At 54.2% G+C, this 26,615-nt stretch overlaps 1 protein-coding gene across 6 annotated transcripts in view; it reads right to left on the bottom strand.

Annotated features, from left to right (window-relative positions):
- The window catches only part of ADCY7 (adenylate cyclase 7), a 61,507-nt gene that overhangs the window by 14,439 nt on the left and 20,453 nt on the right, over positions 1 to 26,615 (bottom strand). For all 6 annotated transcript variants that reach the window (XM_031680570.2, XM_072967338.1, XM_072967341.1 and 3 more), the window contains exons 2-10: positions 12,723 to 13,158; positions 11,173 to 11,376; positions 9,727 to 9,888; positions 8,833 to 8,982; positions 8,390 to 8,538; positions 7,271 to 7,382; positions 3,729 to 3,856; positions 2,133 to 2,291; positions 1,786 to 1,918 (exon numbers count right to left, since the gene is read on the bottom strand). In XM_031680570.2, the coding sequence (XP_031536430.1) occupies positions 1,786 to 1,918; positions 2,133 to 2,291; positions 3,729 to 3,856; positions 7,271 to 7,382; positions 8,390 to 8,538; positions 8,833 to 8,982; positions 9,727 to 9,888; positions 11,173 to 11,376; positions 12,723 to 12,893 (1,368 nt within the window). In that variant the 5' untranslated portion in view covers positions 12,894 to 13,158. The remainder of the gene's footprint in view (positions 1 to 1,785; positions 1,919 to 2,132; positions 2,292 to 3,728; positions 3,857 to 7,270; positions 7,383 to 8,389; positions 8,539 to 8,832; positions 8,983 to 9,726; positions 9,889 to 11,172; positions 11,377 to 12,722; positions 13,159 to 26,615) is intronic.

Genomic DNA, 26,615 nt, shown 5'->3' with positions numbered 1-26,615 from the left:
TGAAAATGAAATGTGTACTGAAGACCCAGGCTGGGGACAGGGAGAACACCTGTGACCTTCACCGGCCACGGACACCCCCACAGCCACCTCTGCACGCTCGTCTCCGAGGTCCTCACACATGTAAGCCTACAGAAGCCAGGGCTGGGCAGGACCTCCCTGTCCACCACGGGAGGTGCACCCGAGCATCCTTGTGGTGTGTGCTGTGCAGTAGTGAGAAAAGATGAGGGTGGTCTCTGTGCACAGAAGAGAAGGTCTCCAAGCTATGACGTCTGGTGAAGAAAGCAAGTACATGCCGGTGGGGGCCGAGCTACAGCAAGGAGGCAGACAAGGATCTCCATCTACTTACATGTGCACAGACACCTTCCAGAGGAAGGAACTCAACCACGTGGGTCCCCTTTACAGGGAACGTGCTGGCTGCGAACAAAGATGCACGGAAAACTTTCTACAACATGCCCCTCATGCTTTTTGAATTTTCAACTATGTGAATGAATAAAATTAAACAACGATGAGGGAGGTAGGGGTGCCAGATAAAATACAGGATGCCCAGTTAACCCTGCATGAGACACTTCATTCATTCACAAACTATCTGGGCACCTGCTCCATGCCAGGCATTGTTCTAGGCACAGGGGTGGAACCTAGAGAAGGACCTCCACCCTGAGCCTGCCCACATGGAGCTCACACTGACAATACACAAGTGAAAAAGGATGAACCGGAACATGGGGGATGGGGGAGGAGGGGTCTGGGCAGAGGGAGCAGCAGTGACTCCCTGCTGTGGAGGATCCTGCAGTGGAAAGAGCTTGGCAGTGGAGGGACAGGAGGATGGCACGGGGCTCCGAGCTGTGGGGACAGAGTGAGGGGCTGGAGGGTTTCCATGATGATGGGCTGGGAGCAATGTCAAGATACCCAGGAGGCGTTTCCCTAGGTGCTAACTCAGCATTGATGACCACCAAGGGCACCCTGGGAACGTCAGCAGGACAAAGCCTGAGAGGGTTGGGGAGGCTCACAGGCTGGCCCTCTGCTTCCCAGGAGACTGGCAGTCGGGCCAGCCCTGCGGACAGCCAAGGCCAGAGTGAGAGGGAGCTGGAAACGGCCAGCCGTGGCCGACATTCTTGAGTAAGCCCCAAGGATGATTCACCAAGGGCCTCCAGACAAGTTGGCCTCCCACAGGCAGGAAAGAATGGCCCCTGCAGACGCAGGCAGGCTGGGGGCAGGACCGGGCCCACCCACCTAGAAGCAGCCCCACAGCTCCCCCACCACAGGGTCCCGAAGAAAGTGGGGCTGACGTAGAAGGTGGAGGCACCAGCCAGGCAGGCGGACACGGCAGGTCAGAACCGGGACACACGGAGTCTCCTGCCCAGTGACCCTGGCCGTTCCTGGCTTCCCTGACTCTCGTCCAAAGCATGTTTTTACAACGTGTCTTTTGAAAATCTGGAAGATTAGTGACAACCTCATAGAAAATAAACTAATAGTGACTACCATTTCTAGAATGCTTATGATGCGCCCAGTTCACAAGGAGGGCTTCATCCAGCTTCTTCTCTTCTGAGGCAGGCCTGCTGTCATTCCCATTTCACAGAGAAGAACACTGATGCCCAGAGAAGGCGTCACGTGGGGCCTAGAACATACCTAGTGACGGGGTGCTCACTCCTACCCCGGGCAGGCGTCTTCCTACCTCTCCACGGCCTTGGAGAGGAGAACACTCTCCCTCCAAGGGGGCCACCCCCCAGGCGTGGGCCCAGCACAGTTCCAGCCACCCCTCCACGGCCCACCACGTCAGAGCCCGCGTACCCGGGGGTCGATGACCAGGTAGGTGCGGATGTTCATCTCCTTCAGGTAGGGGTCCCGCTGCTGCCCGTGACCATCCTCCACCTCATAAGCCTTGTCCAGGTGGTTCAGCGTTGCCTCTGTGATGTGCACCCGCCTGGGGGAGACCAGAATCAGACAGCAGCAGGGCCCAGAGAGGGCGAGCACCCAACCAGGGGTGCACAGCGGGCAGGGCCGAGCAGGCCGGAGCCCAGGCCGGCTTCCCCCACTTTGAGGTCACTGATTCCACTTCTGACTCCACCCTGACCCCCGCCCCCAGCCCGGAGTCGGCCCCCGGCATCTGAACCCACCGCCATCTGGCTGAGCCTCACCCAGGGACTCCAGCCGCCTCCATCCTGTTGGCCAGGGACACATCGTGGGACCACACGTCGTACTGCCACTTGCGCAGCCCGATGACACCGCACAGCACATTCCCCGAGTGTATGCCCACACGCATGCTGATGTCCACACCTGTGGCCTCCCGCACCTGCCTGGGGCAGAGGCCAGTCACCCCACTCCAGCCACGGCTGCTGGGGGGCCTGAACCCTGGACAGGCTCGAGGTCCCAGGTAGCGGGTGTGGCATGGGGCATGGGCAGAGCAAGGGTGAGAGGAGCGTGCGGGAACAGGGCAAGCCCAGCTCACAGGAGAGAACATTCTCAGCCTGAAGGGTTGCCTCATCAAAAAAGGGTGAGCACCCCATCTCTGGGAGTGTGCAAATGGATGTGGCTGCCTCCAAGCTCAAGGGCTGTTAAAAGGAGAAGGAATTTCCAACTGTCATTGGTCACTCACTGTGGCTCTTGCTGAGGGCCCTAAAATACTGTAACTGGGTGTTTTCCCCACCTGGCAGCCCCAGCTGGGGTCTGCAGAGGGGTCCAGGCACCACCCCAAACTCAGCAGAAACAAAGGACATGGGGCCAGCCTTGGGGGGCCTTCTACACCCCACCATCTCTAGGAAACAAGAGCACTGAGAGTTGCTAGCACCACTCAGTACAAGAAAACCCAAATTAGAGCTTTCCTAGGGCACAAGGCACCCCCAAACATGAGCAAGGCTCCTGGGTCCCTTTGACATGTGGGTGAGGGCCCAGGGAACAGCTGGTGCCCTGTGTCCACCCACACCAGGCTGGCAATGGACTGAGGCTGCCAGAGGCAAAGCCAAAGGAAGCAGAGGGTCCTGTGGAACCTCTACATGACCCAGGGACAAACTGACCCCCGGGAGGGCGGGGCACAGCCTGAGGTCGCATAAGTGGGGACATAGAGCCAGGTTAGGACACAGACCACTGACTGCCTGGCCAGTGTTTTTTCTGGTGAGATTCAGGAGGAAGACAAGCTGGAGATGGGTGTACATCGGGAAGGAAGTGTGCCCCTTCGGGCAGCCCAGCTGCACCAGCTTTGCCCCGAACACCGGTTGGTCTGGCCAAGCCCACCTGGCCCTCCGCCACCGCTGGACCAACACAGACCACAGCTGCTCACGGCTCCAGAGAGCCTCACGGGAAGCTGGGTGTTGGTGGCAAGGAGCTGAGGGAGGCTGGGGGGTCTCCCTGCAGCTCTGAGGGTGAGTTCCCCGACTCCTCGGTCTCCACAGGGGCAGCAGGAGGCAGATGGGGGCTTGGGGACAGATTCTGAGTCTGCCAGTTCCCCTGCTGCTGCAGAGGCATGGTCTCCGGAGGAAAGGAGCCCAGCTGCCCCGTCCTCAGGCCCCTCAGCTCTGAGCTTCCGAGATTCTCTGGGACTGGGAGTCCCAGGGCGCCCACAGGGAAGGGTGCAAACACAACCTGCAGAGCGGTCCAGGCAAGCCATCACCACCCCCTGAGCTCCAGTTCCCTTATCGGCAGAGTGGGGACAATGCGTTCCCCACCACGCCTTGCGGAGCAGGAGGGCTCCATGGCAGGGACAGCCCCAGTGCCTTGGGCCTGCCCGTGGTACCTACTTAATGGCCTCACACATGTCCAGCCCCATCTTCACACAGTTGCGGGCGTGGGTGGGCAGGGACACGGGCAAGCCCGACACGCAGTAGTAGCAGTCCCCCAGGATCTTGATCCGCATGCACTCGTTGGCCTGCAGGGCAAGGGAGAGGCCTGGTCAGCAGATTGCCTGGGTGCCAGGGACCAGCCACCTCCCCGCACCCCCCAGGGTGAGCCAAGCTCTTTCACGGCCAGGGGCTCTCTCCTGCAGCATCAGCCACCAGTAGCTGCCTCTGGGCCTGGTGAAAAGGTTGGAGACAGGGGCCCTCCACAGGAGCCCTAAGCAGGTATCACAGATGAAAGAAAGTGTTACTAAGGGTGGCCATCTGAGTGACTCTGGAGAAAGACTATCTTTGGTTCACTCACCCAATGAATGAGCAATCTACTGAGCAATGTTTGAGTAGCTACTGAGTGCCCTGCCCTGCCCCAGACACTGGGACGCAGCAGTGAGCAAAATAGAAAACAGTCCCTGCAGCGAGTGGCAGAGGTGGACATTAAACTAGATAAATAAAACCTATAGATACCTGTGACAATAAGTGTTAAGAAGAAAAATGAGGCATGGGAGGGAAGGGAAAGTTCCCAGGAGGCCAGGGAAGGCCTCTAAGTGAAGGTAACATTCAAGCAAAGTCCTAAAGGAAACAAAGGAGAAAACCATGCCAGTATCTGGAGGAAGAGCAGTCCAGGGAGACGGAAGCAGCATGTGCAAAGGCCCTGAGGCAAGAAAGCTGTTTGAGACATAGCCCAGCAGTCAGTGTGGGTGAAGTGGAGTGAACAGGGGAGACAGGGACAGAGAGGTAGCAGGTGCCATAAGCTAAGTGATCAGCAGATGCCAAGGTGACCCAACAGACGGCCATGCTGCTAGGGACACAGGGTTTGGGGGGCAGAGAGGAAAGAAGAAGGTGGGGAGAGAGGCTGGGATCACATATGAAAATGCACATGGAGGGGAAGGGAAGGCTCAGGCAGGCTATCTGAGTTCTCATTTAGGGTGGTGCTGTAGCCATGAGACTCCCCCTTAAGCCCTTGGCAAAGGTGGCCGCACACACAGAGGCCATGGGGGTGTGGTTTTAGAGAATAGGAAGGAGGAACTGCAGCATAAGAGCTCCAGTCTACTCCCTACTCCACCCCTCACAGAGGCCCCGGCAGACAGCCTTGCCCTCTGGCTTCTGATGCTGGGGAGGCTGAGGGCTAGAGCACTGATGCCCCAGCTCCCGCTGCAGCGTTCCAGAGGGCTGGCTGTCCCCTCCCCAAGAACCAAGACACACTCTGTCTCCAGATACATTGTCCACTCCCTGGCATGGCCACCAGGCCTGAGTGGCCACCCAGCACCAACGACCAGGCCAGGCACCAGGAGCAGCCCCTTGCTAAGCCCTCCTTCGATGACCCAGCTGAGTGTGTGCCAGCTGCTTCCCGCTGGGCCCCGTCTGGCACGTGCTGAGTTCTGAATGGCCTAACAGAGGCAGGTGAGGACAGTGCTTTCCTAGAAGCCAGCAGTAAGCTTGGTGAGGGCCAGGACACCCAGGCTCAGGCTCAGGCTCAGGGCGCCACTGGCCTTATCTCCTCCATGGCCAGGCACGGGAACGCCCTCTAGATCCAGCCCAGCTGTCAGCTGTCAGAATTTACAGAAGGCCACATTCCCCAGGCTGCTCCTCCACTGTGCTTCTGACACTTACAAACTGGAGAAGTTGTGTGAGCGTGCTGGGGGCAGAAAGTGCCTGAGCCCAGATGCAATGCGGACACCTCTGAGAGCAGGCCCTGGCTCTCACCGGGAGGTTACAGTTCTGGAATCTGATTGCCAAAAGGAGAAAAGGCTTGGTCCAGCCCTGCCTGTGTCTGCCCAGAGACTGGACACTCAGGCCGGAAGACTGGCATCTGCCACAGCCTCCCTCCTCCCATTTGTCCAATGGGGCTGCCTCCTGGGCCTGCCCTGGAGGGAGAGCTGTGTCCAAGGAGGCAAAGGCAGGTCCTTGGGCTTTGTGGCAGAGAAAGGGCCAGCTGTGGCCTGAGAAGCTGGCCCCCTGCCCCTTATAAGGCCCGACCCCTAGGAACTCCCACCTGCCGGTTCGGGAGACATCCTGAAGGAAGGAAGCTCCGAAGGAAGGCTCTAGGAGCCCCTCAGTCCACAGCACCCAGCGGGGACACCCCTGGCCAGTGGTTTCCAACTGCAGTTTGGTTAGCCCCATGACGGGAAGCTCATCCCCTGATATGGGGCCCACCTCTGGCGAGGCAGTCTCTCCCAAGATTAAGCAGCTCTGATTGTGAAAAAATCTTCCTAACATGGGGCCAGAACTTGCCTCCCATCAGGTTCTAGACCATTGATTTCCACACACGGAGTCACTTGGATGGCTCTTATAAACTGTCAAGGGTGTGGGCATAAGTACTGGTGATTTATTTAAGCCTTCCATGGGATTCAAACATGCAGCCAGGATGGAAAGCCACTACCCTAAATCTTACACTTGGGTCTCTACTTAGTGGCCACCACTTCCAGGAAGCCTTTGACCCCCGGGGGCTGGGCTAGGCACTCCCCAGTCCCACCTCCATACCCTCTTCAAACCACACAGCACGTAGGCCAGGGAGCAACTTTAGGGCAGCCCGAGGCCCATGTGAGTCCAGAGCTGCCACTCAGTGGGTCCTGGGACCATGTGGTAAATTAATGAATAACTGAGGCCCCCTCCCCACCAATACACGTGCGTGCACACATGCACACATGCACACACACACCCTGAGCTGGGTGCTGCTCACGAAGACAAAACAGTAAGATCCCAGCTCAGCCCCGTCTGGTCTCCAGACCTCTCTCACCCTGGCTGTACCCTGGAGACTCTCCTTGCCCAATGCCTTCCCCGGCTACTCTCCTCAGGGTCCTCAGGTTAAGTCCCACTCCTCACCTCAGCCCTCAAGTCCTTGCATGTCTGACCCTGTGACCTTGTCCCCTTCACACTCTGTCCCAGTCGCACTGAGCCACTTTCACTGCATGGGCAAACAGAGCTTGCTTTCTTCTCCAGGCTTTCCATGCTGTTCCCTCTGCCCATAACATTGTTCCCTTTCCTCTTCAGGTCTTTTTTAAGGTTTCTCAAACTTTAATGTGCACACTATTCACCTGCAATCTTGCCAAAAGGCAGATTCTAGTTGAGGCCTGGCATTCCACAGGCCTCCAATGCCTCTAGGTGAGGCTGAGGCTGCTCACCTTGCATAGTGAGGATGGAGCATCTCCTCGTCTAGGCAGCCTTCCGGAGCTCCCGAGTCCCCATGCATTCCCTGGTGTGTACTGTCAGTCTCCCTAGTGACCTCACACTCTGGGGGACAGGATCCTGGCAGCCTCGGCCACCACTCAACCTCCACTTCGACCATGAAGGGTTCAGAAGCATTTGCTGACTGAAGGCTAAAATTCAGCCCAGACCTCCCCATGTCGATCTCAGCATAGTGCTGGGTATGGGACATCCCATGGATGTGGTGCAGGGGCTTCTGACTTTACCATCAGCAGAGGGGAGGCAGCACAGGTCGGCAGGCTCACCTTGGCAATCTGGTCGAACTTGCCGAAGAGCTCGTTCAGCACCACCACTAACTCCTTGGGGGAGCAGTCGCTGGCCAGCTGTGTGAAGCCCACGATGTCAGCGTAGAGGATGCTGAGATGGGGTGGGGCCAGTGGGAGTCAGGGCCAGCGGAGCCCCTGAGCATCCGCCAGCCCTGTATCCAAACACCCCTGTGAGCCCTCAGTCTCCACAGGGATGGAAGAGAAGCTCTGGCCATAAAGACGAATTTAAGTTCCAGAGGCTTCACGTTAAAGCAAACTCCAGTTTGTGGGGGCCCTTTGGAGCCCTCAGTCCCTTCAGAGCCCTCGCTGCAGATGACTGAACAGTGCCCTTACCTGCGGATTCTCCAGCACCCTGGAACTTCCCTCCTTTCCCATACCTGGACTTAACCTCTGTGCAGGCTTCAGAACTAAAGCCCTGGTAAGATGCGACCCCACACTCCCTCCAGCCGAGCTCCACACCCAGCACTTTCACACATCTAGTCCTCACACTGACCGTATAGGACCCCTAATCTACAGATGAGCAAACTGAAGCTCAGGGAGATTAAGACTTGTTGGGAAGCCAGAGCTGCAATCTGCATCAGATCTCCCAGCTCTAAGTCTGCAGTCCTGGATGGTCCACAGCACAGAGGCAGCGGGCCAGGCAGAGGACCTCCAGGCAGAGGAGCGGGGGGAGCTCACAGCACCTACAGCCACACCTCCCTTAGGCCGGCACAGCCAAGCTCCAACAGCCCCTTCAATTCCATCAAAGACAGGCGTCAAGGGCCCTTGGCAGCCACCGAGATCTAGGGGGGCTTCACCTCCTTTTGGGGGACCTGTGCCCTTGGAGAATCATCTGAAAAGACCCTTTTCTTCCCAATAGTCGTGTTTGTGCTCAGAGTTTAACAATCTGAGGGGGGTAGATGTCCCCAAACACCAATCTAATCTGACCCCACCCCCCCTGGGGAAATGAGTAGGAGGACCGAGGCCCAGAGAGTAGCCTGGATTACCTCCCCCCAGTCCCTGTGTGGGCTGGGGCCTGGCCTCCTGGCAGGAGGGCAGGGGGCCACCTGCCCGGGACTCCCCAGGAGACAGTGCACACGGGCTCGGCCGGCCGCCCACCTGACGTTCTGGTGCCGCTTGACGTAGAGGCTGTGGAAGTTGTTGTCGGGCAGGTAGTGGCGGTCCCCGTGCTCCTTGAGCCGCTCAATGATGGCCAGCTTCATGCCCATGGAGATGTGGGCCGGCAGCACGGACAGCAGAAGGTTCTCCTGCACATGGGGCACAGGCGGGCGACGTCAGGCCCCAAGCGACCTCTGTCCTCTCTGCCCGCCACGCCCCACAACACCACTGGCCTACATCCTGCCACCAACCGGGCGGGCACACACCCTCCCATGTCCCCAGTGGCCCCCAGGGTGAGGCCGGCATAGGTGTCCAGCCACGTGCCCCACACAGATGCTGTTCAACGAGCACGTCCTCAGAGAAAGGACACCGGGTGTGGGGCCTGGGTGATGGCTGGGGGCGGGCAGGGCCTGGCTGTGGCTCAGGGGGAGGCGGATCCCCACCTGCTGGCGCTTCTCGATGCGCAGCTTACGCCGGATCTGGATGCACTTCACAGTGTAGGTGAAGAGGTCGCGGGAGGCGTCCTGCATCTGGTGCTTGTGGAAGGCGCCCGTGAGATTCCCGCACAGGAAGACCACAGCATTGGCCAGCAGCTGCGGGCAGACCAAGCGGGGCTCAGATCCGGCCCGGGCCAGGCCCCCGGGACATTGGTCCCCCTGGAGGGCTGGTGATGGCACCCCTCCCCATTTCCTAGCCTCCAGTCCACTCAGGGCAGGCAGGGAACCTGCAGCTTAAACGTGCTGGTCGCCCAGGGAGTCACGGTGGTAACAGCACCAGGACTTAGGCCTATCTTGGCATCTGCCAGGCATTCCCTGGTGTAGAAGGGCTCATGCCCCAGAGGCTGGAGGAGCCAGCCACTTCCAGGGAGGCAGGAGCACGTCGCCTTACACAGCTCAGAACCCGGAAGACACAGCGCCGTGCTGGCTGCCCTGAGCTCCGGCCTCTGCCTCCCAGACCAGACACCAGGCCAGGTCAGGGGGAAGTCACATCTGTAAGACACCACGATTTATGCACATCACGCAACATAGAGACACAAGGCAGGCCCTGTCTGGATGGAGCTCTGGGGTGACAGGTGAAAGCTCGGGAGCAAGGGCTCACCTGACAGCAGTGCTCTAGACTCAGAGAGGCCCAAGGGGCAGGGCTCGAGTGAGGGTACCGTAGGCCAGCAAAGACAAGGCTGCAGGACAGGGCGCCTGGCCTTGAGGCTGTGTGTCTGCGAACACCTCTGCCCAAGGCCTCAAATCACTCACTTGGGCCGTGACTGCCCTCAGCCCAAACCACAGCCACCCAAAGGCCTCCGCCGGCCCCCACGCCCAGACCCCCACCACACCCCTCACCTGCAGCCCCAGCCGGACACTGGGCGTGGTGAAGGCCCCCATCAGAGTGCCGAGCACCAGGAGGTGGGAGGTGCTGGAGACAAGGCCTGCCACGACGGCGCCCTGCATGCTGAAGGGCAGCAGCGTGTACACCACGAAGACGATGAACAGGAAGAAGGGCACCTGCGGGCGGGGTGTCATGAGCGCAGCCCGCCACGCCGCCCCCGCCCGGACACAGCCCAGGGCTGGGCCGGGATCGCCCCGCTGACTCTCGTCTTCCGGGCTTGGCCCCAGAAGCCTGCACACTAAGTCCTCCGCAGCCAGTCCAGGCGGCAGGTGCCCTCTGCCCTCAGCCCTCAGGTCGGCCCCTTCCCCCCATCCTGTGTGGTGAGGGGCAGTGACAGACACAATAGAATAAGAAAAAGTCAAAATCCACCCAGCCAGCATCATTTCCTTGGCCAAGGCCCAACCTCCTCAGCTCTTGTGACCCAGTGTCTGCGGCTCTTCCTCCGCAGGAATGGTAACCACTGGAAGGCTGAGGCAGGGCCGGCTCACCTGCCACCTCCAGCAGTGCAGCCCCACTTGCCCCGTCCACTCTCACTGGCAGTGGCTCTCCCGCCTGCCCTGCACTCGCCCCTTCTGGGAACAGCACCTTCCCCCGAGCTTCCAAGAGCCTCACCCCACCTCAGTCACAGGACCCAGTCCCACCGGTCAGAGGGGGCTACCCCTTGGTGACAGCAACCATCCAGAGCTGGGCCCATGATCCAGGCCAGCCACTGCAACTCAAGCTGGTTGAGAAAGGGCTCCTCCTTTCAGCTGAGCTGGGGAGGCTGCCAGTCGGGCAGCCTGGAGACACTGTGGCCATCTCTGCCCCGCCCAGGAATGAAACAGCACAGAGGAAAGCAGAGCCGAGAGAAACCAGGACCCAGCCATCCTGCTGGAGCGCCAGGACTGACCCCTGGGCCCTTCCTGGACATGAGCCAATTCTGCCTTTCTGCCGCTCTGAGTCGGAGATGTGTCATTTCCAGAAATGCCACAGCCAGAGTGGACACTCCTCCCACCTCCCCCACTTATCAGCACAGAGCTGAGAACAAGAGCCAGCCTGCCCTGAGCAGGGTCACCTGTGGCTTCCTCCACATGGGTGGTGTTCAACCTCCCCCAAACATCAGGTTCTTTCTTACCTCAGGCTTTGTGCTGTGGCCTCTACTAGGGGCGCCTTCACCACCACCTTTCCCCAGTCGCCTACAGAGTCCTAAGCATCCTTCCCAGCCCAGCCCAAGCCCAGCCCAGGGCCATCCTCAGCCAAAGAGCCACAGCCCGCAGAGAGGGAAGGGCCCGTGGCTGGCACACCCAATGCAGACCCGGGCTCCAGAGGGACCTGACTTCCAGAGAGGCCAGGAGTTACTAGGTGCACAACTGGCTGGAGGCATCCAACTCCCCAGGGATGCTAGGGCCCCGCCCTGTTACCTGCTCCCATGCACAGGCCTTCTTCATCCATGCATCGAACACCAGCACGTAGCCCAGTGTCACAAGGCAGGCCCAGACGAGCAGCGCCGAGGCCCGGAGCCACTGCCGGACGAGACATTCAACATACACCAGCACGTAGAGAGCCACAAACACAGCAAGTGCCAAGAACGCCGTCCCCAGGACAGCCTGGTGTTCCGAGGGTTCCTGGGTGGGGCAAACATACACAGAAATGCCATGGCACTCCCCACTGGGGTGCCACCTCCTCCAGAAAGCCTGCCAGGTTAGCCTACCCGGCCCCTGAGCAGGGTCACCTGTGGCTTCCTTCACATGCGTGGTGTCCAACCTCCCTCTAAACATCAGGTTCTTTCTTACCTCAAGCTTTGTGCTGTTGCCTCTACTAGGGGCGCCTTCACCACCACCTTTCCCCAGTTGCCTGCAGGTTCCTAAGCATCCTTCCCAGCTCATCCCAGCCCTGTGATGCTCTCCCTCCCCACTCCCCTCCATCAGGCCTCCCCGGATTCCCAGGGGCTCTGTGCACACCTGCAGGGGACAGGTGCAAGAGCACAGGAGCAAAGCCTCCTGGAGGAGAGGCCACTGATCCTGACTCTTAAAGAATGAATGATTATTTGAGGAAATAATGCCCAAAGGTGTCCCAGACAGGGGAAAAGCTGAGGAAGGGTACAGAGGTGACACTAGGGGGACGGGGGATAACAGGAAAGATGATTCTCAGCTGAACAGCACCTGGTTTCCCCCAGGGGCCCCTGAACTCCATGCAGACAGACTGACTGGGGGGCCAGCACGCAGTGGGTGCTTAGCACCTATGTGCTGAGTGACGGAACAAATGTCCTTGGGTTTATATCCACAGAGAAACAGGCAGCACTGACAGGGCACCTACTGGGTGCTGGCCCCCTTACACCTATCACCCTGCCAACACCCTCTAGTCTCTGATGTCCTCTTCTAGAACTTTACTGTCCCACACAGTAGCCACTAGCTACATGCACCTATTCAAAATTAAGTTTCCACTAATTAAAAATAAAGTTAAAAATTCAGTTCCTTGGTCATACTAGCCACATGTCAAGTGCTCAACAGCCACACACAAGGAATGGCTGTAGCAGGGCGAGGCCTAGATCAGAGATGATATTAGTGGCGTCTGCCTCAATAGCTGTGATGAGAAGGATTCTGAGACCACAGCCAGGATCCGGAAGAAGGAGTGTGGGGATTGATTCATGATGTCTGCCATGGTACTGGAAGTGGCAGCAATGACACACAGGCCAGCCCTGACCTAGGCCTTCAATAGAATCAAAGTTCATTGTGGAGAAAAGTGAGGGTAATTTATTTGGCCAGATTAATGTCACATCTAAAACCACTTCCAGACTTAAAAATAAAAATAAAAAATGTGTCTTCCTCCAGCCTAAGTATTCCCCACAGCACTTCACAGCTGCAGAAACTCAGGCTTAAAGAAGACAGAGGCTTGCCCAAGGCCTCACAGGTACAAAGCATCAGAGCTAAGCCCAGAGGAGCCTGTGCTGCCCACGGCTGCCCTCACGTACCCCATAGCTGAAGGCGATGACGATAAGGGCGATGCAGGCAGTGACAGCCACCAGCAGGAGCGTGAGCAGCAGCGGCCCGTGCTGGCTGGTGAGACGGTACTTCTCGTAGAGTGCATCCTGGTCGGGGCCCTCCCCGCCCTCGTTGAGGAAGTAGCGCCCCTTGGTCGGCATCCTCCACCTTTGGTACGCTGCCCAGCAGTCCACTCAGGACACCCTGGGGCCCGGGGAGCATCTGTCTGCCGACACCCGCCCCATGTGCCTAGGCCTCCAGCCTCTCCGAGCCCAGCAGGCGGGGCTGGGGAGGCGGCCCCTCAGCCTGCAGCTCCATGGGCACGCGGGGCCTGCCCTGCCTCAGCTCCCGGGCTGCGCTCACTGCACCGACGGCATCTTCCTTTGCATCCAGGACCGATTCAACAGACACACGGGGTCCTCCGCTCTGCAGAGACACAAAGCAAACCAGGATTTGACCTGGACTGGAGAGCAGGGCCAGGCCTCACAGCCCCAGGTCTGATTTATCAACCTGAACCCAAACCTCTTAGGTCGTGTTTAAAATTCCGCCCACCCTGAGGTCAGAAGGCTAGTTCCCTGGTGTTTCCTATAACTGTACTGTCCAACATGGTAGCCACTAGCCACTCATGGCTACCTAAAAGTAACTTAAATTTAACTTTAAAATTAAACTCAAGTTGATTTAAAGTGAAATAAAAAATTCAGTCCCTCAGCCACACCAGTCACATCTCAACTGCTCAACAGCCACATGCAGAGAATGGCTACCATATTGGGCAGTGCAGATACAGCCCCCTTCTGTCTTCCAGAAGCTGCCACTGAACAGCACTGACTGTTTTACTTTCAAGTGTAGGTCTCTGATGCATCTCAAGGAATTTTTACGTATGGTGTGAGGCAGGGATCAAGCTTCTTTTCTTTTTTCTGAATGGATATCTAATTATCCCAGCAGCTTTTAGTGAAGCCACAATCCTTCCATCAAGACTTTCAGTGGAGCCACCTTTGTCCTAAGTCAAGTGACTGTGCATGTGAATTCTGTTTGCAGGTTTTCTTCTGTTCCAATGGTCCTCATGCAAAGACCACATTCACTCAATGACTGGGGCTTTTCAGTGAGTCCTGTGTCTCAGACTCTAATGCCTCCTTCACCCAGAGCATCCCCCTTGCATTCATATTATGTTACACTTCCACGTAAGACTGAAATTTTATAAAAAGGGCTCAGTAACGAGAATTTAAGATGTTTTCAAGCACTGCTTCATAGAAAAAGAACCTGAACCTCAGAGAAGAATACAGTGGATGGACCTTTTACGACGAAGTTGAGAGCAGACCCCAGGCTTTTGATGCTCAGCCCAGAGGGGCTCCTTCTTTGCACAGCACCATTCATTTATTTGCTCATTCATTTATTCCCAAAAGGATTGTTAATCATGCCTGTGGCACACCAGGCCCACTATACCTCCTGTGTGCCAGGCTGGCTCTCTCTCCCTCTCTAGGGCTCCCAGTCTCCAGGGAGAGAAAGTTACCCAAAAATGTGCATTCCCTACATGCAGCAACTGGGGCTTGGGGTGGCTGCCACATTCCCAGGGGGAACTTTGTGTCAAGAGAGCAGCCCTGGATGGGGAATCCAGCACCCCCTCGACATCCTCCTGGCCTGCCTCAGAGATACGAACCAGGACAGGGCAGGTGGCAGAGGGCAGGGAGACAGTAAGACATGAGGAAGCTCAGGGCAATTACAAAGGATGCAAATAACCACCTGTGGAAGCTGCAATGGAAAGTCAGTCCAGAGCCCCCAAAGGCAGAATAGTGGGGTACTCAGAGTCACAGTAACTGAGTGAAGCCCCCCCCCAGGGAATGCCAGCTGCCTTGGGTAACCCAGGGCCACCTCACATCCAGAAGCCACCTGCAGCACTATTCCATCTGGGAGCTCCTACTCCACAAATCCCAGGGACAAAATGGAAAAAAATACGTGTTTGAGAGAGGAGCAAGGGGCCGTTTGCCCGAAGTTCTGGCCCCTCTGCTCCCTCTAGGCCCAGGCAGGTGTCCACAAGCCTGGGCAACTACCTGTTTAATCCAGGCAACCCTGGGGGGTTGGGCCAGGGCTGCCAAAGTGTCCAAAGTGCTTGGACAAGCTACAAATCTGTTTCCTACATAAAACACAAATTTTCAAATGCTGGCAGCTAAATTTTAAAATTTGAGTGGTGCAGCCTACTCGTTAGAGTGCCACCTCTAAATCTACACCTACCAGTCTTTGTTCCACAAGAGGCATTTTTAAACATTTTTTAAACTAATCTTTTAGTGGAGGTACTGGGGATTGAACCCAGGGCCTTCTGCATGCTGAGCACGTGCTCTACCACTGAGCTATTCCCACCCTTCCGAGGCATTTTTTGAGCACTAATGATGTAGGACCAGCCCTGTGCTGAAGAGTTCACAAAATAAGAGAAGACCCCCGCCCTGAGAAGCCCCCACTCCAGGGCACCCCTAGAACAGCTGTAATGCTGTCCCACCAGGTGCCTGCACACACACACACATCTCTACTCTCCCCCTCACAGCCTGCTAAGGCCAAGGTGTCACAGCCATTTTACAGACACAGAAGTGAATCCAAAGAGGTAGAGTGACTTGACTACGATCACACAGCTGGAGCTGGTTGGTAGAAGGGCTGGGACTCAAACCTAGGCAGGTCAGCCAGCTCCCAAACCAGGGCTTCTCGGCCCAATCTCGCTGTCTCACTGAACTGAGAAAGACTTCCCCACGGAGCTCCTTCCAGAAGCAGCAGCTCCTGGGGACTGAACCAGTTGCCCAAAGTATACACAACACTGCCTGTCCCTCTGGCCAGATGCCAAACACCAGTGCACAAGGACTGCCAGGCTGGGAAATCCCAAACCCCAAGGGGCCAGGGCAACGCCCCACAGCTGCTCCATCCCCTAGGCAAAGCTCCGAGGCCAGAACTGGGCACAGCCAGGACATGCACAAGCACACGCGCACCTCATAGCCTTTCATCCCCAGATGCCGACCTGCCCTTCCAGGCACACAAAACCTGGCTGAGCCAGGCATGGAGAGAAAAGGACCTGGCAAAATGTTCCCGAGGGTCTGTGGGAATCCAGGCCTGGTAAACACTCCTCTCAGTGATCTAATTAGGCCACTTCCTGGGCAACGGCAGGCAGGACAGGAGGTGGACAATGGACAGAACTGGACAGCACCGGACATAGGGACTTCAGCACACCCAGGGACCTCGTCCAGCTGCTGGAACAAACAGAGCAGCACAAGGCAGGGCAGGGAGGAAAGACTGCATTTCTCCCTCCTGGAGATGACCCAGCACCAACAGGCATCTCCACAGAACCAGCCCCTCTCCAGGAGCCACCCTCAAAATGAGACCCAGAGGCCCCCTCTGCTAGGGACAGTTTCAGTGTCCCTCTGTCCCATCACCAGTTCTTCTTGCCAACTCAGCTGGCAACTGGGAGGGCCCGTCTGAAGCCCTGGATGAAGGAACTCCTTTGCCACATCTCCAACAAATGCTCCTGCAGCCTCAGCCAGCATGCCTCAGTGACGCGGAGCTCATCATCTCTCAGGGCAGTCTTCCCAGCACTGGGCACCACTCTGGCTGTAAGTCCTCCCTGAGGTCAAGCTAAGTCTGCCAATCGCTCCCTCACCCCCACCCCGCTTGCCTTGTCTGAACTCCAAAAACCAAGAGCAGAGGCACTGAGGCCCCTTCACCTGGGGGGACTGGTCCCAGGGTTCCTTCACTGTCACTTACACCTCACGAGAACTCTGGCAGGAGAGCAGCCCCATCTCACGGAAGAGGGGTTCCAGTTGGAAGGGTGTTTCCTGCTTTTGCTGGGCACTGCCCTCTCCCCCCTTCTCAGCCCCTGGTTCAGGGGCCATGTGACCCAGGTCTGGCTCATCAGCACAGTCTCTCCCAAGCCCCCTCGACTGGTTCAAGGATGGACATGTGACCAAAACCAAGCCAGTGAGAATCCTTCCTAGGACTTCTGTTGATACGGGGAAGAGATGCTCTGGAGCTGCTAGCAGCCACCTGAGTGGCCACCTGAGACCAAAGCCCATGCAGAGACCTGGAGAGAGACAGTGTCCTGAACCTACCCCCTGAGCCCCTGGATCCAGTTCTGCCAGGGGCTCAAGCGACCCCCAGACATTTACTTGTATGGGATAATCAACGCACCTCACAGCTGAAGCCAGTGTGAGCTTCTGGCCCTTGCAACCAAGAGTCCCAAGGTCCATGTTGGGCCTCCCAGTTTGCTGTGTCCAGAAAGCCCTCGTGGCCCCTTGATGAGACTAGAGTCAGGGCGAGTTAGCTCAGAGGTGGGGGCAGACCCCTGCAGACGCAGCCAGTCCTGGCTAAGACCCCCTGCAAGGGGGCTGGGCCAGGGAGGGGAACCCTCCCCCCATGCCCACCCCATGTCCCCTCTGTCACTGTGTCCCAGACTGCACAGCTCAGGCCAGGCCAGACCACAGAAGACCCAGGCAGCAGGGCAGCAGGAGGCACAGGGCCACAGGAGGCAGGGCAGGGGGCTCCCCAAGTCCTCTCCAGGGGCCTCCAGTGACCCCCAGTGGCCCTGTGGGAGGAACTAGGGAGCCCAGGGTATGCTTAGGGAGAAACTGATACCAAGGGAATCAAGCTTCTCTTCCACATGCTGTCCTGGTGGGCTCTGAGCCCCTGGAGTCCCAGAGGCTGTGATTGAGTGGGGAAAATGATGCCCTAAACAAAATCTACTGAGTGCTTACTGCATGCCCAGCACTGTAGTCTCTTTAAATCCACACCCCTGTCCCATAGGTGAGGATGACTACTGCGTCTGTTTTATGGATGTGGGAATGAGGCACAGAGAGATTCAATCACTTGCCCAAGGTCACACAGCTAGTAAAAGAGAGAATACAGGGTGAATACAGGTCATCCAGGGTCCTGCCCTTCACCTGCATGGTGCTGACATCCACAGAACATGTAACATCTCAAAATGCCAACCCCTTCCTGCCCTCCCTCCTCAAGGCCAAGGGCAGAGGGTGGGGACAAAGTGGACCTCATCAAGGAAACTCCCTCTGCCTTAGAGAGGCAAGGTCAGGCAACCGTGCCAGGGAGCCTCCTCGCAGCCAGCAAGATCCAGGAGGGCCTCTTCCTCCAGGAAGCCCTCTGAGCTACCCACATATACCACCTTCTCCCTTCTTTGCAACCAAGACAGGACTGGGGTCTTCTTGCCAAATACTGATGGGAAGATTCCAAGTTTCTCAGCCAGAAGAACTGCTGGAAATAGGGGGCTGGGACCTCAAATTATGACTGCAAAGCTGGGCCCTCAGGGGTGCTCAGGAAATCCTTTTCCAGCAGAACCGGCTGATCTGGCAGCAGCCCCAGCCCCACCACACCCCTGGGGGAGTCTAGTCCACCCCAGCTTTCACAGACACAGACAGAGTACCCACTTCCTCACCCAAGCAGTACTGGCAGGAACCCAGTCTGGTTTCCTTTGACCCTGCCCTGGCAGGCCCGGAGCTGTACCAGCCCGAGAAAGGGGAAGTGAGGCCTTGGGGGGTGGGGGTGGGGCAGGCAAGCCTAAGGAGAGGAGAGGCCCCACTCAGGGTGGACCCTGTGCCCATACCCCACTCAGGTGACCACACTGCTGCCCCCAGGAACCCACAAGCACAGTCTCACCCACCAGGCCTACCCAGCGCTTGGTGGGCTGGGTCACTGGCAGATTTTTCCTTTGCTGAGGGAGTCTCAGTTAGTGCCACCTCCCTCAGGGACCTGCATCTCTGTGAAGGAGAGCCAGCAGTTGCTCTGCCCAGCCCAGGCCTGGCACAAAGGGGCACCCAGGAAACCTCAAGGGCTAAGGGCCTCTCCACGCCTTAGCTCATGCCAGGGCCTGACCTCCCCCCCAACACCCTTCTCTCTCAGGCATGTCTCCGCTCCAAGACACCTGTCAAACATCCCAGCAACTGCTCACCCAGCTGTTGTGGGCTCTGTGTCTGTGTCCTGCAGCTGGGGCCCAGCTGATGCTTGTGGGACTGGTGGATAGAGGGGTGAGTCAACCAGCTACAATCCTGAACTGGGCAGAAAGGTGGGGAAAAGCAGGCAGGGCAGCTTTGGTGAGGAAGGCGAAGAGGCTGAGTAGAAGAGGATGAAACCAGATGAAAGGGTCTCTCTCAGAACAGGAAGCACCTGCTGCATCACACCTTTCCCCAGGTAAGCTGTACCAGGGAGGGAGGAGGCTGGGTTCACATCCCATCTCTGCTACCCTTGGCCATATGAATGGCAAAGTCTCTCACACTCTGGGCCTCAATTTCCTCATCGGTAAACTGGGGTGCTGATACCCAAGCTGGGGGGAGAGTGAGGCGCAGGTCCTCACAACTGACAGGCCAAGTTTGTGAGGATAAAACAGCAAATGAGCCCAGAACGAAGGGGCAATTCCTAGAGCTGGGGAAGCCCAACCAGGAAGCCCCAACAGGACAGACAGAGTGCAAAAAGGCAGAGCCCCCAAGGACTCGATATCTCCCCACAGCCTGGACAGTCTGTAAGGCCACCAGGCAGGGGAAACAGCCACAACAGCATAATTATGCCCCCAGCCAGCCCTGCTCCCCAAGGACCCCCAGGCTGACTCTACCCTAACCCCCGGGACCACAGGCTGCCACTCAGTATCGGGGTCCAGAGACCTGTGTTCCAGCCCCAGCTCTGCCACCAACATGCTCTGCGACCCGTACCTGGTCTGGGCCTCGGCTTCCCCTCTTGTAAAGGAGTGGCTATGTCAGAACTCTGAGGCTGGGCGGGGAGTGGAGGCTGAATCATAAAACAAGAACGGAGGAAAAGCTGAAAAGCCTGCGTGTCGTCACCTGGCCCCAGAGGGCTAGATCTAGGGCTGGGGTAGGGCGTTACATTTGTTCCTGAACTTCTCCCTTCCACTTTTCCTCTGCAGTAAGCATTACCCTAGTAGGTCTCTCCTCTAAAACACAGACACCTTGTCAGCTCTCACCCCCAAAGCTCCAGCTGCCAGGGATAATAAATTTGGTTTCCTGTCTCCTGTGCCAGTTCTAATGATGGTTAGTGACTGCCTGGGAAGAGTTCATCCAGTCATTCATTCAGCTTAAGAAGGATTCATGCGTTCATTCCCTCAGCAGTTGTGCACCAACACCTTCTGTCTGCCAGGCACCAGGCCAGGCTCCTAAAAGGGAAGCAGCTCCAGCCACAAGCTTTCAGAAGGCAGACACCTCAGTGCTCCCTTCCCCCAGGTGTCTACAAGGGCTCTGCCTCAGTGTGTTCAGGCAACAGTGTTTATTAACTGACTGACCAATCAGCTAGGGCCTAGCGTTGACTAGATAGCGATATTTCCCCCAACTCTTGCCTGAAATCCCATCATTAGTGAGTCATTCCTTAAGTACTACCCTAAGTTCCTCTTTAGAAGGAAAATGCTTTCATGCCCGTGCTTCACTCCTTACCCCTTTCCCCTCAGTAGGAAGAACAGAAAGCGGAAGTCTAGCCGGCCTTCAGAGACCTCACGCGGCGCTGGCCCTGCCCAGGATGGCAGGGCAGTGGGCTTCCCATGGCCCACCCAGACGATGGGTCCACTGGGGATAGCAGATACAATCAAGAGTAGCCACTGCCCTGGAGAGGGCCAGAAGGACTTAGGTTTAAGTCTGAATTCCTGGGGGATGGTATGGCTCAGTGGTAGAGCACATGCCTAGCATGCATGAGGTCCTGGGTCCTGGGTCCAATCCCCAGTATCTCCATTAAAAAAATAAATAGATAAAAATAGATAAATCTAGTTACCCTCCCCACCAAAAATAGTCTTACCTCCTGCACTGGGTAGGAATAAGCCTACCCAAGGAGGCAAAAGACTTGTACTCTGAAAACTGAGACACTGATGAAGAAATTGAAGATGACATAAACAAATGGAAAGATATACTGCATTCTTGGACTGAAAGAATCAGTATTGTTAAAATGGCCATACTGCCCAAGGCAATTTACAGATTCAATGCAGTCCCTATCAAATTACCAACGACATTCTTCACAGAGCTGGAACAAAAAAAGTTAAAATTTGTATGGAAACACAAAAGACCCCTAATAGCCAAAACAATCTTGAAAAAGAAGAATGGAGCTGGAGGAATCACACTCCCTGACTTCAGACTATACTACAAAGCTACGGTAATCAAAACAGTATGGTACTGGCAAAAAAACAGACACATAGATCAATGGAACAGGATAGAAAGTCCAGAAATAAACTCACACACATATGGTCAATTAATCTATGACAATGGGGGCAAGAATATACAATGGAGAAAAGACAGTCTCTTCAATAAGTGGTGCTGGGAAAACGGGACAGCTACATGTAAAAGAATGAAATTAGATTACACTGTATAGCACAAGGAAATATACACAAAATGTTATGATAAATCACAGAGAAAAAAATGTGATAATGAGTGTGTATATGTCCATGAATGACTGAAAAATTGTGCTGAACACTGGAATTTGACACAACACTGTAAAATGATTATGAATCAATAAAAAATGTAAAAAAAAAAAAGGATGAAATTAGAACATTCCCTAATACCATGTACAGAAATAAACTCAAAATGGATTAAAGACCTAAATGTAAGACCAGATACTATAAAACTCCTAGAGGAAAATATAGGCAGAACACTCTCAGACATAAATCACAGAATATATTTTTTGAACCAGCTCCCAGAGTAATGGAAATAAAAGCAAAAATAGGCAAATGGGATCTAATTAAACTTAAAAGCTTTTGCACAGCTAAGGATATATCAACAAAACAAAAAGACAACCTACAGAATGGGAAAAAATATTTGCAAATGATGTGACCGACAAGGGACTAATTTCCAAAATATACAAACAGCTCATACACCTTAATATCAACAAAACAAGCAACCCAATCCAAAAATGGGCAGAAGACCTAAACAAGCAATTCTCCAATGCTTGACAAAGCAAGACATACAAATGGCCAACAGTCACATGAAAAAATGCTCAGCATCACTAATTGTCAGAGAAATGCAGATAAAAACTACAATGATGTATCACCTCACACCAGCCAGAATGGCCATTGTTAAAAAGTCTACTAATGATAGATGCTGGAGAAGGTGTGGAGAAAAGGGAACCCTCCTACACTGCCGGTGGGAGTGTATATTGGTGCAGCCACTATGGAAGACAGTATTGAGGTTCCTTAAAAAACTAAAAATAGACTTACCACATGATCCAGCAATCCCACTCCTGAACATATACTAGAGAAAAATAAAATTCCAAAAGATACATGCACCCCAATGTTCATAGCAGCACTATTTACAATAGCCAAGACATGGAAATAACCCAAATGTCCATCAACAGATGACTGGATAAAGAAGTTGTATATATATATATATATATATATATATATACACATACACACAATGGAACACTATTCAGCCGTAAAAGAATAAAATAATGCCATTTGCAGCAACATGAATGGACCTGGAGATCACCATTCTAAGTGAAGTGGGCCAGAAAGAGAAAAATGCCATATGATATCACTTATATGCGGAATCTTTCAAAAAAAAAAAGGGACACAAATGAACTACTTATTATTTATAACTTAGATCATTGATTTCTTTTTTTGTTTGTTGGGGTTTTTTTGGGAGAGGGGATAGTAATTAGGTTTATTTATTTATTTTTGGAGGAGGTAGTGCAGATTGAGCCCAGGATCTTGTGTATGCTAAGCATGCACTCTACCACTTGAGCTATACCCTCCCCCCACCAATTTCTTGAATATGTGTAAGCACATTTGACTGTCATTTATGATTGGAGTACTGTATTCTGTTGATTCTTATTTTGTGGTTGACTTTATTCCTTTGATAACTATGTAAGTTTAAAAAGCTAAAGCTCTAATCTGTTCTTAGAAAAGAATGATCAGTACATATATGTAAAGTTAAAAAAATACATGCAGTATATTGTATATATGTATTTACATGCAATATATTGAAATGTGCAATCAAACTGTAACAATTCTACCTAATAAAACTGAAAAATGAAAAAAATAGATAAAAATAAATAAACCTAATTACCTCCCCCTCCAAAAAAAAGTTCTAACTCCTGCACTGCTAGTCACCTATTTAAAGAGGCAGCAGATCCCAGGAGGGAGAGAAAGCTGGAGTCATAATTTATACCAGGATGATTTCCAAAGTGAGCAATAACTCATGAAAGAAATTTCATATAATGCTGCAGTGGATAAGTCCTTTCTAACCTGACATGAAACCTAAAAGCCATAATGAAAAGACTGATAAATTCAATTACATTAAAAAAATTTTTTTTCTACATGGTAAAAACTATTAAAAGTAAAATCAAAAGATGAGCAAGAGATTATGGAAACATCTGCAATTCTTATCACAAGGGGCTAATCTTCCTCATATGTAAAGAGTTCCTACAAATCAAAAAGACCAATAACCCAGCAGAAAAATGAGAGAAGAGTATGAACAGAGAGTTCATGGAAAAACAATACAAATGGCTCTTGAACATTTAGAAAGAAGCTGACCTCACCCATAAGAGAAATGCAATTTAAAACAACTATGAAAAAACATTTTTACCTACCCATTAAGCAAAGATCAAGCATTTCATAAATCTCTGTGTTGGCCAGGCTAGGGGAGGAAACAGACACCCACACTTGCTCCTGGCAGGTGTGTGATTCAGCACAACCTCTGGGACAGGCAGTGTAGTCATATCTAACAACGTCGCTAATGTATGCACACACCTTTTGACCCAGCAAACCTACTGCAAGTAATTTATCCTACAAACACTTTCACATGTGTGAAATGATGTATGTACTAGATTATTCATTGCAGCATTATTTGTAATTGCACTGCAAACAATATGTCTATCAGTCTGGTGAAGATAAATCACAATACATACTTTACATGGAATACTACACAGCTGTCAAAAAGGGTGCATCAGCTTGAGCCATACTATCACAGGATATTCTGTGAAAAATCCACATAGTAACAGCAATACCTAGAATGGATTAGGACTGAACCAAGACAGAAAAATCAAAACTGCTGCTTTGGCAGAGTGAACAAATCTTCTCATTTTCAATTTCTATTTCTATTATCACAATGTAGCTTGTGCAATTTTTTTTGTTTTCAATAGGAAAAACAATATCTACCATATACATAGTGCCTATTGTTAACAACACTGTATTGTATACTTAAAATTGTCTCTAAAATGATATAGTTTACACGTTCTTATCATAAAAATAATAATAATAAATAAAGAGAAAGGAGGAAGCTTTTGCCCATGAGGGACAGGTTTCTGGAATAGATTGTGGTGATAGGTTCATGGGTAAACTAACCAAGTTGTATACATTAAATATGCACGGCTTTTTGTTTGTCACTCATATGTCAATAAAGGGCTTTTAAAAAAAATTAACATATAAACTAAAAAATAAAGACCCTAATAGAAAAACTCAAAGGGTAACATAAAGCAATTGATAACTCAGGTGACACTACAATACAATAACATGTATTGTTATATATTGTATATAAAGATATGTTCCTGGTATGTTTGTTGGTGTGTGTGTGTGTGTGTGTGTGTAGGTGCATACACATATAAATAGAACCCATAAACAAAAAGAGAAGAAAAGAAAAATAAGCCCCATGTCCATCACGTCTAAGTTGCATGACCCTGAAAAGGTTACTTAGCCTCTCTGTGCCTCAGTTTCCTCACCTGGAAAAAGGGAGAATAACGTTCTGACTGCCCAGGGCTTTGAGGGGATTCAGTGGAGATGATGCAGGTGGAGTGTGGGGCTGCACCTGGCACAAGGTGCCGAAGTCAAGGTGACAAGTATTATCAAGTTGCAGAAAGGGCCGCAAGGTCTGGGGGGTGGGCCCAGAACCTTCCCCTCCACCTGACCCTGTCACAGACCACAGCACCGGAGGGGTCAAGGAGCCTTGGTCTCCCCCCAGCTCTGCTCTAGAAGTGGCCTGGCCTCTGGGGTGGACACAGTAGTGTCAGCACCTCAGGACCGCCTTCTGGGGGCATGAGCAGCATCACAGACTGACGCCCCCACGCGGCACCTTACTGGGACTCAAGGGAGCAGCCATCTGCTGGGTCAGGGAAAGCAGGGATATGGACCGAGCCACAGATAGCTTCTGGGCAGCATCCCCGGCAGCACTGGGTCCTCACCCCAAAGTCTCTAGGGCTGCAGAGAGGAGAAAAGCAGCCCTCAAGACAGGCTGTGCAAACTGTGAATCCAGCGGGGACACTGAGAGGGCAGGAAACCAGCCAGAAGGCATCCCCAACCTGCCAGCCTCTGAGCACCTGCTGGGAGCGGGCAAGGCCCTGGCATCCTGAACCCCAGGGAGGGGCGCGCTCACTATATTTCCAGCCTGGGGAGCCAACTCTGGGATCCTAACCTACTCGTCCCAAGCCCCCTGGCTGGGATTTAAACTCTGACCTGCCCACTTCAAGGCCCAGGCTCCTTCTTAACCTTATGCCTGCATTTCCTGAGGTGCGATCTGCCCTACAGCAGGCCGTGAAGAGCTACACACACCCACCAGTTTCTGGTCACAGGCAGCACTGGGCTTACCATTCTCCTCCTCCTCCTCTAAAGACACATTAGCAAATTAGCAGGAAAGAAAGCTGCTGGATTAATAAACATAGCTAAACGTTTCCCAGTCTTTTTGGTTCAAGAAGCTCTTTTTGCATTAAATCTCTAAAGAATCCCCTGTGGGAAATGCTGACTTGAGCATCTCTAGGACTCAGTTCCGGGCTCCTCCCTCAAGAAGCCTCCCTGGGCAGTTGTAGCCCAGAAAGGCCAGTATCTGCCCCTTCTCTGACAGCCTGGGAGTTCCTTCAGGCTGGAGCCCCACTCCCCGACCTCCACCCGACCCTAGGCTGGGCTGAGCTTGGCCCCCAGGGTGGGGGAGGCGGAAGACTGGAGGAGAGGCCTGGCCCCTGCCCGCAGGCAGTTTTCAGCTGGGGAAGCAACGTGCCCTGGGGAAGAGAAAGCAGGAAAGGGCACTAAACACCGACCAGGAAAGACCCTCGTGTCGTACTTCCTGCCTCGCCGAGCAACGCAGGGAAGTGCTCCCACTCCGTACCTCGGTCTCCCCACCTGCCAGAGGCAAAAAGGGATAGAGCCCTGGGTCGAAAGTCAGGAGACCTAAGGGCCAGCCCAGCTCCACCTCTCACCCTCTCGGGGCCTGATTCCTTGGGGCGGGGGGGTGGGGGGTGAGGAAAGGCCCCCAGGGTCTGGGAGGTCCCTTCTCACTCAGACTACTAGGGAAGCTAGCCACAGTGGGGCCAGTGGGAAAGGCACCCCACACAGACCTCCGCAGGCCTTGCTGGGGCCATGGCCTCCCCCAACATCCGTGGAGCCCAGCGAGGCATCACTGTCTACTCAGGCTCCCGGAGCCACTGCTTACTTAGCCCAAAGGTCCCCCATTTGACTCCCAAAGTGCCAGGGTGCCTGGCCCTGATCCAAGGTGCTGAGAACCCCCACCTCCCCAAGGCTTCCTGAGAACCTGTGCGAGGCCAAGGGCGCATGTGGGGCTGGAGGGCTGCCTGGTGAAGCCTGGACCAGAGCCCGGAAGCGCCCTTCTGCAGGGGAAGCAGCCCCAGCCGACCTCTCCCACACCCCTCAAAACCACAGCCTGGCTTCCGGAGCTGCAAATACAGGGGCTTAGGAGCCCCTCCCTAAGGCTGTCCCCGGAGCCCAAACCCCCAAACCCCCCACTCCTGCTCGGTGACTCCTTCCATCCACAAACTCTTGCCTTCCGGAGCTAGGCTCCACTGGGCACAGAAGCCGCTGTGATGGAGCCTCCGTCCATGGCAGCCCCGTGCCCCACAAGCCCAGGCCTCCCCTGGGACTTCCCACCAGGACTCCCTACACCTGACCAAGACCCCAAGAACAATGAGCCCAGTCCTGCTCA

Source organism: Vicugna pacos, chromosome 9 (genome assembly GCF_048564905.1).
Source record: "Vicugna pacos chromosome 9, VicPac4, whole genome shotgun sequence".
Taxonomy (NCBI): domain Eukaryota; kingdom Metazoa; phylum Chordata; class Mammalia; order Artiodactyla; family Camelidae; genus Vicugna; species Vicugna pacos.
The sequence above is the reverse complement of the archived record's forward strand: the minus strand, read 5'-3'. Positions and strand labels throughout refer to the sequence as shown.